The 14,751-nt window shown below is 40.6% G+C and overlaps 1 protein-coding gene across 3 annotated transcripts in view; it reads right to left on the bottom strand.

Moving 5' to 3' along the window:
* slc12a5a (solute carrier family 12 member 5a) overlaps nt 1–14,751 on the bottom strand; it is a 148,020-nt gene that overhangs the window by 24,908 nt on the left and 108,361 nt on the right. For all 3 annotated transcript variants that reach the window (XM_069691067.1, XM_069691068.1, XM_069691069.1), the window contains exon 4: nt 6,917–7,063. In XM_069691067.1, coding sequence (XP_069547168.1) covers nt 6,917–7,063 — 147 coding nt within the window. The remainder of the gene's footprint in view (nt 1–6,916; nt 7,064–14,751) is intronic.

Raw genomic sequence — 14,751 nt, 5'->3', positions numbered from 1 at the left:
AAAACACCATAAGAAATGTAAGGGCATGCTAGAGTGGAGCTCACAGCTGCCTGCAGCACAAACAGCCAGCCCTGACTGCCCTGCAGAGGAAGGAAGGCAGAGATGCATGTGGAAGAACAGGCCAGCATAATAAAAAAAAATGACAACGTGAGAAGCAGTAAGAGAGAGATGGCGTGTTTGATGGTGCAAAGACAGCATTACGATTTCATTATTCTTTCAAATGCTCTTGTTGCATTTCTGAGTGTCTTTCTACATCGTCTCTACATGAAAGAGACAGAAGGAGAAGCATGAGGAGGAGATGTGAGAACAGGATGCTTTCCCAAAACAGCTTTGACTTTTCTATAAATAATGCCTTACTAGCGTAATTATTTAATTTTTCTATTTTATTATGCCATTACCTACTAATGCATCCATCATGTAAGTCGCTGTGTCAATATTTCAAATAGGACATTTCATTGTCCACTGTATTATTTATGAGATCTAGCCTTAGTTAATGAAAGCTTTCAAATTTTGAAAAAACAGCATGAATGCAGCATTCAACGTGACGTGGGTCTTTCATTGTTCATAAAAACAGAAAATAATAATAAATAACATTGATACTTTAATAAATGATGATCATTCAGTGATTAGTAATAATAATCAGTGGTCCTTTCTGTGGTGTTCAGATTAAAAATTCACATCACTGTCTACATTATTAACATTATTTTTTGTTTAGGGATCATCTGTTGAGTTCCACTCACAGGACAACATGTTGGTTTCGTCTGACAGTCATTCAGTTTGTCTCTGTGAAGACCTTTAATGTGGTTAGTGTCACCTGGGGGCCCGGTGGACTGATGATCAGGAGTGAGGAGTGAGTGGGGCTCTGTTCCTCTCTAATCTGGCCATAATGAGGCCACAAGCTCTTCTCCCACCACAGCAGATAAGACAGTAATTGTTTAAGTGTTTTATCTGATGTGGGCAGCAGCCACGCAGAGGTAGTGAGTCGCATACCCAATCAGTGAATCATCATGCAACTGTACAGAGAAGCCAGCAAAGGACTCATCTGATTTACACTGGTAGTACAGGCAGACAATTATATTTCAGCCATGGTAAAGCAAAAAGGAGATATGAGAAGTCATACATTCTTTTCCCCAAAAAGCTTGATTTTGTCTTTCAAACACAAGTGCTGTGTAATATTAACTGATAGTTTACTAATTACTAAACCGCAACTGTCCCTTTACAAATCTGAACCTGGACGGGGGTCTCTTTTTCTTTTCCAAACCCAAAAACCCAAAAACAAAAGTATAAGAAAGGGATTAAACAGTGGGTCTCTGTGTGATGTAATCTAAACAGCAAATATTAGCATCCCTGGATAGCGTGGCGTTTCTTTTGAAGTGTATCTTTTGATAACCGTATTATTTCCTGTGGTTTCCACACATTCAAACAAAGTGTTTGATTAAAGTAACAAAGTAACATTTGTATGCCTCCGCGCCGGAGACACCTGTAGATGGAGGCATCATGTCTTCCTCCGTCCCATTTTCCTGAACGCAATATCTCAGGATGGCCTTCAGAGAATTTCTTCAAACTTGGCCGACAAACATTCACTTGGTCCCAAGGATGAACTGATTTAGAATTTGGGGGGGTCAAAGGTCACGGTCACTTTGACCTTACATCCCTTCTATTCATACATCCTGTTTTGTGAACGCGATATATATACTGCGGGGACGGTTGAAACCGTTACTGTCAATTTATACATTTTTCAGCGACAACTGTATCAATAAGAAATTCTTGTCTGGACCGTGACGAGCTGCAGACAGAGCGAAGTAACAACCGCGACCTCTCATTCCTCACCATTTCAGATTAATATTTTCACCTCTATTCTCTGGTTAATTCCTCACCTTCCAGCTGTCATTTCCTTTTGAACGGAGCACCACGCGCGCCACACGCCCAGCAGATGAGATTTTTTTTTTGTGAAATCCCACTTGGTCACTTTACCTTCACTTTTAGCAGCGTCCTACTTTTACTTCACATCTTCACATGACCCTCTGGGCGTCACTGCAGACAGGCACGTTAACAAACATCATCAATCAGCTGCTGTCACAAACAGAGAGATCGCTCTGACCGTCCCGCAAAGTTTTCAGGTCTCCCTTTCATTTGATGCAAACCTAAATGGACCATAACACAGCATCAACGGTAGATACAGGGGACTGGATTACTAAATTTAGATTGACAATTGTATTTTTTTGTTTTTATCTGTTTCCGCTCCATAGCAGATGAGCAAAGAGCCGTGCTGCCTCACATGGTAAGCTCACGTCTGAATCAGCCACTGATTGGTGGACTGGCACAGGAAACAGCAGTGTTCTGCTGGAGCCGGCAGGATGAACAGCATCTTTTTTCCTACTGACCCAGAGCCTGTGGCCTGTTTTATCGTCCCACTTTCAGGCGATGCGGGTAACCTAGAAATGTGAGGTTTTGAGAGTTTGTGTGATACAGTACAGGATGTGGTCTGGTTTGCTAATGCTATCTTTCTCCATGAAGCCTGCAGTCAGAGCCTCCAAACACACAAGTACCCACAGGCCCACTGGGTTCTAAGCATGCCAACAGACAATGTCAGATTATGCCACCCCGCCATCCGTCTCATCCCTTTCCTTCAAAGGCCGTCTGGATGGTAGCAAAGCTGGAATAAGTTCCTAAGCCATCGTGATTATAGATGAGCCTGAGGAATGTATTTGGTGAGAAAGCTAATTAAAATTTTTAAGATATGTCTGAAAGCTTTTATACACCTTAACGCTGACTGCAAAGGACAGTTTCGGTCTGTTTCTTCCCAAAGCTGCAGACAAACTCTGATTTGGCCTTTAGTCGACCCCAGAACTGAGCAGAAATTGGTTTTGACAGGAAAGGAGGTTTTGCGCTGGCCTCAGTGTGCTTCATTAGCAATGCTTCATTAAACAAATGCTGAATAGTTTTGCAGAGTACAACTTCATCAATTCACATACAATGGTACAGGAGAAGTGTATTTTCAGTGCGCTGTTTATCACTGTAAGACGGTCTGGTGTGGAAGGCGAAAGTGTCAGATGAAGGAGATGGAGGTGATTTTGACTTTCAGACTGACATCGAGGATGGAAAGTGAACAAAAGAGGACGAGATGCAGCTGTGTGGAAGAGGAGGGGAGAGGTGGCAAAGCAGGACAAAAAAATGTGATGGTAGGGGAGAAGAGAGAGAGAGAGAGAGAAGCGGAGGAGAGGACAAAAGATGGGAGAGGAGAGTGGAAATAATGAGACAGTAAAATGAAAAATAAAAAGGCTTGGAGAAATTGAGGAAGCGAAATAGATGAGGGTGAAAAAATGTAATAGATGAAGGGAGAATAGCATCCTTCGCATTTCAATGAGTCACGACAGAGGGCAGACCACCCTTCCCCTCGCAGCATTTGGATTCAAGACCTGGAAGTAATGAGGAGGGCCAAAGAACAGATGACTTTCCATCTAGAATATTAAACCTTATTTTATCTTGGTGACGAGCCCGCATTCATTATCTGGTATAAAAACACTCACACACAGCCTATGTTAGGCTTGGAAAAGGCATCTGCAGTGAAATATGGACTTTAAAAAGGTAGGTTGTGTGTATAATTTCATGGTAAATGGTTTAATGCGTCAGAGCTGTTGCACACTCAGGCTCACTCTTCATGTAGTAACGATTCCCTAAATGTACGAGAGTGCGGCGCCTCGTTAATGTTCTGCCAAAATGTTGCGTGACCACAAAAAAAAAAAATAGCGACGTAAGTGTTTGACATTTACAGATATGTGCAGCTGTGATTGAGCCTCTGATGAAAAGTGCGCTGTCAGTGACGTCCCATCATGTGAATAAAAGGCGGTCACGCTGTATATCATCAAGCTCCACAGCATGCGTGATTCGTTTGCACTTTAAGTCCTGTGGATTGCACTCAGGTGGGGATCGCTGCGTATATGTATGTACGCGCACACACACACACACACACACACACACACACACACACACACACACACACACACACACACGCACGCACGCACGCACGCACACACACACACACTCCTCTGGCGTGTTGCTGGCAACCCCTGGAGGTCTGGGTGGTTATGTGTTATGTAAGGAGCTAAGGAGGAGAGAGGTGGGGGTTTCTCACACACCATTCACGCTCAGGCTTATCGCCTCGGGGCTCTGCAGTGAGCTCTGTGTGACTGATAAGAAATGTGCGTGTAAACCGTGTGTGTAAACGGTGAGACGAAATAAAAGAGGATTTTTTTTTTTTTTTTTTGTGGGTTTAAAAATTAACTGGAAATTTGTATGTTGATGTGTGTAAGCATAAGAGATGCAGCCAAGGAAATCTAAGTGTGCTTGTGTGTGTTAGCATGGCTTCCTGTCAAAATGAGCCTGAACCACCTTTGATCTTTTCTGTTCAGAAGTGTCTCAAAATCGTTTCTCTTTTAGAAAATAAATGCGCGAAATCAGTTCAATTAAAATCCTTTCTATATTTAAGATGGACATGTAATTTAAAAAACAAAAAATATCCCATTTTACAGCTATACTATACTGTTTGAGTATCTATATTTTAAAGGCAATGGCCAACATGTCTCAAAAATGCATTTACAACATTCACGTTATATTTTTTTCAAATATGTACAACAATCAGTACAAAAACGCACAAAACATCCTGCATATGCTGTTTCAAAGGCTTCTTTATACTGTCACAGAGCAACATGATTGTGAAGCAATGTGTGCGCGTGTGTGTGTGTGTGCGCGTGTGTGTGTGTGTGTGTGTGTGCAGGCAACTTTGCTATGGTTGGGATTTGAGGGCGTTGTTCTATAAATACACTCTGTGCTGGAGGAGAATCTCGGTTGCACAAACACACGGACATACCAACATACAGTCCTGCCACAAAGCACAGTGAAAATCTGTGACAAGATATGCAGCTCTGATGGCCACACAGTTTGAATTAAACTGCCATCATAAAATAAAATAAAAAAAAAAAAGCAAATCTTCATTGGACTGTCTACTGAAAAGCTGAATTTAAATTGAATGTGTCTGTAATGTTTGCCTGATGCCTGACAATAAGTTCAGACATTGGACGATGTTTTCAGAAAGGTAAAATAACTCCTCTCCACAGAATAGTCTCGATGTTAGTAATTCAGTGAAGAGGCGCAATATATGTTCCCTGACAATCAAATGCACCCAACAAGTCAAACACAATCAGTTTGTATCAGCCACTCAGGTCACTGACAACGGCGCCTTCGATCCTGTGGGACAGTGTCTGTTGTAATTCGAGTCTCAAGGCCGCGACAGCGCGTCAGTCCAAAGACACTCTGACACATGACTACAGCTCCGTGGCTCTGACATTAATGGAAACCACAGAACATCACCTTGTGTCATCATCTATTTAGTTCCTTTTACAGATTGAATGTTTGGTGTCTATAAAATACAACCGGAGCACTCAAAGAGTGGCAGCTTCCTCCTTTGTGCAGACCTCAAAGGGAACCTGGTTTGGTGCAAAATCTTTAAAGATGGCCTTCATAGTGAATGTCATGTGACTGTATAGTAGCAGCAAACATGACACTCCACGAACGGCCGGTGTGATCAAACTGGCTGAAATAAGTTGAAAGTTAAAGTTTCCTCCCTTGAAATCCTGCCTTAACAGCTTTGTTGGGCTTCATGCGGGATCAATACTACCATGCTAACAACTAAAAATAGATATTACGTCCAACAGACAATAAAACTATCAAACTCTTGTTATAGTGATATAGTTATAGTCAAATGTGGGAACGTAACCTATAAATTGAATGTGGAAAATCAAAAGGTAAAAATCAGGATCACAGATATTTTTGTAAATTCTACTTAAAGCTGGATATAACTGAGCATTTAACAAATTGGTGATGCTAATATGTTCAGTAAGGTTTGCTTCTAAGCTTTGCATGTGATGCCTCATTTAGCTGATTCTTCTGTGCCTTAGAGCTTCACCTTTGCCTTAAAACATGTGAGCAAGCCCCACCTTCACTGTGGGAGTCATGCTGAACATAGAAAATGCTGTTTTGTTTAAGCTGGTCCCACATCACCATCCCACAGCTGGAAATACTCAATATTGCATCAAAATTTGAAGCCGAAAATGCTCCCCAACAAATGTACTCAAGTGCTTCAGTAGTTTAACCTGCTGTTTTAGTGAAATGACAATCTCTTCACAACTTATGTCTTTAGTGGTTTACTACATCAGGAATTATTTTTGCTGATTGGAATAAATTAACAAAGAGAGTTTATACTGTGTAAATTCTTAACAATGTAAAGACAAAATAGCGGTATATCCCAAAGTCTTCAATGTTGCTGACTGCTCTAGCAACAATAATGGGAACAGGGAAGGCCAGTAATGCCTCTATATAGTGAGGAGAATAATGTCATTTAGAGAATCTAAAGAACAACGGTTTGACCCCTTCTGCAGTAAAGCAATTGACAAACCATTTATAAATAAAACAATGACATGGAAATGTCTGTTTTGGCTACTTTAATGAATTAAATATCTGATAAAACTATTGAACGATTGAAAAATATTGCTTCATATTCAGGCAAAAGTCACATAAGAATTCTGCTCATGTATTTGCAGCAATGCCTGCAACAGGCTAATCCAAACAGAGAAATAAAAGTGCCAAAGAAAATTATTAAATTATATTCATACTGTCTAATATATATATTCCTCCAACCATATTCTGTGACAGCTCCTTTTGTGTTCTCAGCAAAGCTAACCATGGTGGTTCCAGTATTTGGTTTCATTTACTGCCCGCACAACTTGTTACCTGTATGAGTGCTGAATTGTATGCTATAATACGCTGCTCTTCACTATAAACGTTGTTTAGAAAATGTGTGAAATTCTGCTTTTCAAGACAAACCAGGGATAAACTAGAAGGAAGGAAAAACACTCACTGTGGTACAGCACATGAAGACGATGATGAAAGTCCCGATGACACCTCCGATTCCCACCAACCAGGTCATCCTGAGGAAGAGGATCACGCCGAAGATGTTCTGGATGCATGGCAGATAGACGCCCATCAGAGTGCCGAGCTGGGGAGCCTGGAGGAAGATGAAGGGAGACGTTATTGTCATGCAAAATTCAAAATGGAAAATTCATGGATCGATAAGAGTAATCGATAATATTTACTTGCAACATGACTGATGTGTGATCAGCAGATAATTTTATGATTTTATTGATTAACTTTCTGTGACACTATCCAGATAGCCATCAGACCACAGAAGGTAAATGTTCAGCTATATGTCCCTCTCTTATTGCTGTAATCCTGACACACCAGATGTGCAGCACCAACTGAATGACTCTTGCTGCATTTTGGCAGATATGTGAATCAATGAACGTCAACATGCCAGCCGTGCATGCTGGGAAGCACAGTGTGCAGATTTGCGAGCGCCAAGGACCCAAACAACCCAAGAATAACACAACACAGATGGCCATACTGCCATTAAGGCAAAACAGACATTTACTTGTAGGACTTCACAGATTATTACTTTCAAAGGGCCAATTTGTAATTGTAATAGGCTGCTTGGGGTTGAACTGGCTGCTGTTGCCACATTACTGGCTTTGCTTATTTTTGATTAATTGTAAACACATGCTTTTTATTATGCTCTTTTGTAGTTTTTTGCTACTGTTATGGTTTAACACACACTTAAAGTTGTAATGTGCCATTTATCTAACTGTAAACGGAAGCAATGCCTATTGCACTTTAACAGCTTGCTTAAAACAAATTGTGCCGTTTGATTGCCTTGTTTTCAATTCAGGGGTTCCCTGCACTGACGTTTGACTTCAAGAATAGTTACTTTGAGTCCTGGAAATAAAGAAAACTTTGAGATCAGGAGGCAGCCATGGGACCAGTTTGTTCAATGGATGGATGGAATATTATTGTATTTCTTTCCAGGCTCAGTTTTTTTTGTGTGTGTGATGGATTTGTTCTGGCTGGTTTTGCTGCAGTGCTGTCCCTGGTGTGGATCAGTGGACAAAGAGAGAGCTGCTCCGTACGTCCTTAAACAGTACCAGAATCAGCTTCAAGGCCGTTCTACTGAAGGCAATCACTGACACTTGGAGACTGGAGATGTGTTTTGTCACACCACACTGATTAATAGGAGGTTTCTCTTCCTGAAGGCTTTTGGATGCTCTTGAAGTGATTGTGTATGCACCTATTTGTTTGTGTACAGTCTAAGAATGTGTCCCGTGTGCATGTCTGTCTGCACCATTATGATGGCATGTATTAAATTTGAAGGACACATCAGCTGACCCTGCTCATAAAAAGAGAAATATTCATTTCCAGCCGTGAACCATTTTACCAAGTCGGAGCCGCAGACCTTAACTGTCACGTCATTATATCACAGGTAACACATGGACAAACCTTCTCTGGTGGGCTTAAATCCAGACAAACAGGGTAAACGGAGGGCAGAAGAGCTGTGGTTTATGCAAGTTAAGATGTTACTACACAAGACGATTTGTCGCAAAAAGGAAAATATTTCACAGATGGTAAACAAAAATTTTCTTTAGGACAGGAACTACTGAATCACACATTTTGAGGTCCATTGAGTGTCCAAAAATAGATCAAACAAAACACACTCCAAAAAAATAAAATGGCTTCGATATAAAACACAAACACTCGATCTCTGAAGTCAAATAACCTTTTACCAAACAAGAAGACATTATGATAAGATCATCTAACAACCTGCCCAACCAATCCCATCATTACTGACAGTCAGCAGTTTAATTCTAAAGGCAAGAAAGTAAAAGCTTAAACAGTTTTGGGGTTTGGTGATGAGATTTTTTTCATGGGAAGATACTGTATGTGCCCGTTTTGAGTTGTTGTTGAACAAATAATCATAACAATGACCACTGTGATGAGACACATTGTAATTCCCTACTTGTATTGATATCAGTGCATATGACCAGTCAAAACTGTATCACAGAAAGGTCACAAGAGGTTTTGGGTAATTTAGAAATACTGCTGCTATTTCATAGTTTGTCCACCAGGGAGCTCTGGCTACATACAATATGTCATTAATAACAAAATGTACTCGTAAAAGTTACTTATTAAAAATATGATCTTATGCTTTGCGTTGGTATAAAAAAAAAAAGTCTATTACCCAGGATTACATTATCAGACTTTTTAAACTATCCAGTATCAGCATTTGTTTCAAAGTATATGATATAATAATGATTTTCTTGGAGGGAATCTTAAGTAGTTATTGGTAATCAGTCGTGGCGACTTATATATTTCTTCATCCGTGGTTATTAAATTTGCAGTTGGGCACTTTACAAGATGGTGGATTTACAAAAAAAAGAAGAAGGCCTGCACTGAGAAGTGACAGCAGATGCTGAATTCATAAAGCAGACTTCTAATCAAATCATCCTGACAAGTGGCTGACATCAAATGAATAATATTGTGTCTGATGCTACAGTATGTAAATTGGTTTGGAGAGGCTTGCTTCCCTGCATTAATAATATATTGTTTGCAGAGAGGAAAAGAGAGACCGAGAGCTGGGGAGAGAAACACAGCAAGTCCAAACAGGTTTCACAAATATAATTATTTTCTAATTTCCTTCAGATAAACAACAAGCAAGAGGCTCACACTGGGAACCGTAATTAGCAGGCTTATAGTCCCTCATGTCATGTCATGTCATGTAGTTATGTAGTCATGTCATGTCATGTAGTCATGTCATGTCATGTAGTCATGTTATGTAGTCATGTCATGTCATGTAATGTCATGTCATGTTGTCATGTCATCATATCATGTGTTAAGTGCACACATATGAGGGTGAATCACATGAACTGCTACTGTAGTGCGTGAACAGTAAGTAGCACTGTGACGTACACAGAGAAGCGGGAAGCTATAATCTTTGAGTAAGTATTCGAAGATATGTCACTTAATCAAAAACAGCAACTGAGTTGCACATGTTTTTGTGAGCGGTGGTCGAGGCCCATTAAGATTTGATCATTGACTTTAACTTTAACTATCTGTGATGAATTATCAGACAAACAATGAATCCATCACCATACTAAATGAGAATTAAACTGCCAATGTTCATTTCTGAGACCACTGTTAAAATTTGAGACATGGAAACTAACTTTTAAACACATGCAGTTTCTATTTTGCTGACATTCTTCCACATAAAACATTTGTAAAGCATGTTTTTTGTGTATCTTTAAACCTGTACCGCTTAAAATCATGTTTACATGCTGGCACTCTTCCTCCCTGCCTTTGATAGTGTATCAGTGTTTCTTTGTGCAGTACTGCCACCTGTAGGTCAGTTCAACACTGTGAAACTGTATTCAGCTAGGAGCAATGTCCAGGGCTAAAAAAATGAAGCCAACGTGGAAGTTCAGAGTACTGCAGTTTCTCGAATGGCCACCAGAGGCTGGCTACGAAAGCGAGTCAGTCCCCCACAGACCCCCATGTCGAAACGCTTAAATTTACAGCAGAAATAATCATGTTTACAGCCTCATACAAAAAACAGTTTTGGTCTCTAAACTAGCTAATTTCCCTGTTCGTGTCATCTGTATAGGGGGTGAATTTTACCGTTTAAATTGTATCAGGGCTTAAAGTTATGCACGTGTCTGCTTTGAGTGACAGGTGGATGCTGTGACAGTTGGTGAGCTGCCTGCAAGGTTTCAATGACCAGGATTCATTAAAGCCGCCTCAGCTCCACCCACACACCAGTCAGCTACCTATTTTTAGATTAGTCAGGCAAGGCACTGCCAATACAGGGACGGCTGAAGCAACTCGGACCTCAGTTTCAAAACTGCTTTTCAGGAAACCTATGAGTGATGTCACAGAGGCTATGTCCTTTTTAAATACAGTCTGAGGTATTAAGTCACCTGCATGAACCTGTACAATTGTCCTCACGCAGGGGTACAAGAACAACAATAAAAGGTCTACAGGAAAGTTTAGATTGACAAGAAATTGAGCTTTAATGTTGAGGGGACACCCAGAACTGAACTTAAATGTTTTTAATTATAGTAAGCTGATGGTGTTAGTTAACAGATTCATCACAGCATCAGCTCTGAACGTCTCGGCAATTTGTTGTTGGTGAGTAAACTCGCAGCAGCCTTCTTCGGCCAACAAATCAAATGGAAAACCTAAATTAATTTAAGCCAATTTTCATTAGATTAGATATAACTGGTTCAAGTTTTCATCTATTCTAATAAGCACTTGTTGTTTTTAATTGCTTTTAATCACTTTTAAAATCATTTTTATTTTGTTGTTAACATTATTGAAGATTTAGTCTGCAATTATTTTTATTGAAATGATTCATTGTTGATATCATTTTTTGGTAAGAAAAAAACGTCTTAAATGTTTTCTATTAGTTCTGGACAAATAATCTTGATATTGGTTCTCAAATTTAGAATGAATGTTTTTCAATATTTGTTGCTGCTTGCCTAAACATTACACTGATTATTAGTCCAGAAAAAAAAGTAGATTAATGGATGATGAAAATAATCAGTAGTTGCCCTAATTTGCTAGTCCCTGTGTTGTACTGCCCCTTGCTGCAGAAAGAACATCTTGTGGAAAAATAAACATCTGATCTGAACTGTGTTGCTCATTAATATTTTGTATGTTTCTAATTTTGCCCTGATGCATTTGTCACATTTTCTCTCGCTCTGACTGTGCTTTTGTGTACAGTTGGTCCTCCATAGGGCTGACATGTGACCTACAACTTCACCTCTTCTACAACTTAATCCTCACAGCAAGGAGCCTCTCAACCTTAAGCCTTGCTGCGCTTCAATCAAAGATCCACACCTTGGCCTCCACAGGTGCCTTGAGGGAGCGGCAGAGAGCAACCCTCGTTCATCTCCGTCACATCCCCAACTATGAGAATGATTTGCACATTTTGTTGTTTGAGGTATGTAAACCCGACTGTGACTCACTGTGACTGTGCCCTTCAGTGTGTGGCAGGGGGGATTTTTCATCATCTGCGTGTCAAGGGTCTTAATAATGTCTTTTATGAATCCACACACCCGGAGTGGTCTCCTACCTATAAAACTACATATGCATCATCTGAGCAATATTTACTTTAAGGAATACTGCTGATCTCTGTGTACCCATGCCACCATTTATGTTATTAGTCAGACAAGTGATGCAGGCTGTATTTTCTCAATTAATGTAATATAAATGAGAAAGTCAGGGGTTTAAAATTCATTTACTGATAAAAGAAATAAGTCAGAGTAGCCACTGTCTTTGTTTACGAGCCCATGATGCTAAAAATGAAGTCTGCCCAAATCCAAAATTTTAAATCCCCATAAGAAAACGTACTTATTAGAAACCAAAACTATTAAGATAAAAACAGACTAAATAATTTCACTGGTCCTCAGGTCTTCAAAAAAATTACAATGTCACCTTTTTTCACCTCCAAAATCATTTTCCTTCCCACCCAGTACCAATGCTGTAATTAAAAAGTCTGAGTTTCCATTGGAAGGCCCTTCAGGGACTTGGTGTGTAATATACATTAGCAGTCAGGTGTTACAGGCAGAAAGGTACCCCTGCCATCAGCACTTTGTTGTGAGACCAAAAACTGCTGGCGCTGCACAAAGTGGGCTGAGGTCAGTCTGTAATAACAGGTAAGTTATTAAAGGAAAACCCGTGTGCATTTACATACTGTAGTACAACAACAGACAAAACACCTTCAAGAGGATGAAGCCGTGTAAGTCCTTTCAAGGTGGATGATTCTCATTAAAAAGGATTTCCAAAACCTGTAATGACTTTGTTTTAAAATATATATATATATATATATATTTTACAGCTTGTTTCATTTGAACAATTGCTTTGCAGCATTCACTTCAAACGGATCAAAACAGAAAAAATGTCATCTCAAAAATAGTTGCAGCCATAATACTAACTTCCTAGGCTGTTGATTTTTATCAAAAATAGATAAGGAAAAAGCACGGCTTTGCAAATTCAAATAGCAGACTGAGGTTAGACCGTAGGATCCAAAAGAGATAACATCTTGGCAGAATAGTTTGTCAGAAACGCTTAAACAAAAGTGGAAGAATTATGTGTTATTTTTGTCCTCCAATGGTTTTCGCACACATCTATGGACTTAGATGAAGGCAGGTTGAAAGCATACAGTGACTGAAAATAATGCAGATTATACTAATCTGCCCTAAAAGGTGTGTAAATACTATTCAGCATTACAACAACAAAAAGGTGTTTATGCACCACAACACTCCACAGGAGAGTAAAAAAAAAAACACAAAGTAGGCAGTAACCCTCTCCAGACTGCAAAATGTCATTTTCCCCGCCTGTTCCTCCACACAATACAGAACCACAATCAGGCAGACCTTCTATGTTGGCCCGCTGTACGAGTGTCTGTGGTGGCTCACAGCTGAGTGATGAATTATAATCTAGGTCCAACAATACGCCGGCTTTGAAAAACAGTGCTTGTCTGCTAGAAATCCTGGTTGTTACATAAGATGTACAGACACAGATAATACATACTGAGGCGGCTTAAACCGAGTCCGAGAACCTGAACATGATAAAACACCTCTGCGGGTTTGGTAAATAGCCACCAAAACACAAAAATCACCTCAACTAATGGATGCTTGTAATGACTTGATATTGAAAAAGAGCCTGAAACAGGTGGAATGCTTGTGTATGCATTGAATCAACAACCCTGTTGGGAGAAAAGACAGCATGTTTATTGAAAGTGCCGCTTTTCTATTTTCATTCAATTGGTGTTTCATTAGCTCACTTGCGGACGGGGGAATGCAGTCCCGACCAGCGTCCGCTCTGATAGACACACATGCTCACACATGCGCTCAGAGAATGAGTGTCTGGTAAATGGGCTGGGAGCCAGCAGTGTGATGATTTCCCCAGAGAGTGAGCCACCGTGAGCAGAGGGAACACTGACTGCTGCAGAGCCACAGGTAGGCCAGCGTGGCACCGCTGAACGAGGAAGGAACAGCTGCCCACCGACCCACAGGGAAGTGCAGTCAGCCCACCGAATAGGTGGCTCAGGTGTCCTATATGCACAACAGAACCTTTCAATACATCTGCTGTGGCACCTACTTCGGATTCACTGACTCCTGCTGCCCTACCACTCACCACTAGCCTCTCACCAGACTGGACTTTTCTCTGTCTCTGTCTCTACATCACTACATCCACCAGGAACACAACATTCCTGTAATCTACTGAGCCCACTGACGCAATAACCAAACACCACCAATCATTAATTGTAGGTCTGTACTGGGATGTGAACTCTCGTTCCCTACACAACTACACTGTTACATGTAGGGCACTCTGCTTCTTCTTCACTACAATTTACATGAGTACCCAAATTCACTGCTTGAATATAGAGGTCTGGGCACACGCCATTGGTGATTGTTTCCAGTTATTGCATCCTAATGGGCGCAGACCTCCAGTTGTGCGCTGAAACTAACCAAGCTGTAAACAACAGAGACCCGCCCCCAATGTGAGCAGAGTGCAGCTGCATGGCGGTAAAGGCCGATTGCAGAATTTGCTTCCCTCGCTTCAACTCTTTAATATTTGTCAACATTTCTACAGTAGTTTGTTTCGATTCATCTAGCTCGAGCTATTGTTGGAAGTAATCGAAACAAATGCTTGCCTTTAACGCCATCACACTTAACAACACCTACTTCAGAGTGTCTAAGCGAACCTTCATGCGAACAGGGTTTTCAAACTATAAGCAAAAACTGAGGCTGTGAGCAATAGGTGGGCGGAGCCAGGATACTGAACTTCAGCTATGGACATAAAGCG

This window comes from Brachyistius frenatus, unplaced genomic scaffold (genome assembly GCF_029030835.1).
Source record: "Brachyistius frenatus isolate BFR_SWC_R1_liver_20210118 unplaced genomic scaffold, ASM2903083v1 Contig_10, whole genome shotgun sequence".
NCBI lineage: Eukaryota > Metazoa > Chordata > Actinopteri > Embiotocidae > Brachyistius > Brachyistius frenatus.
This window is presented reverse-complemented; position numbering and strand designations above follow the sequence as displayed.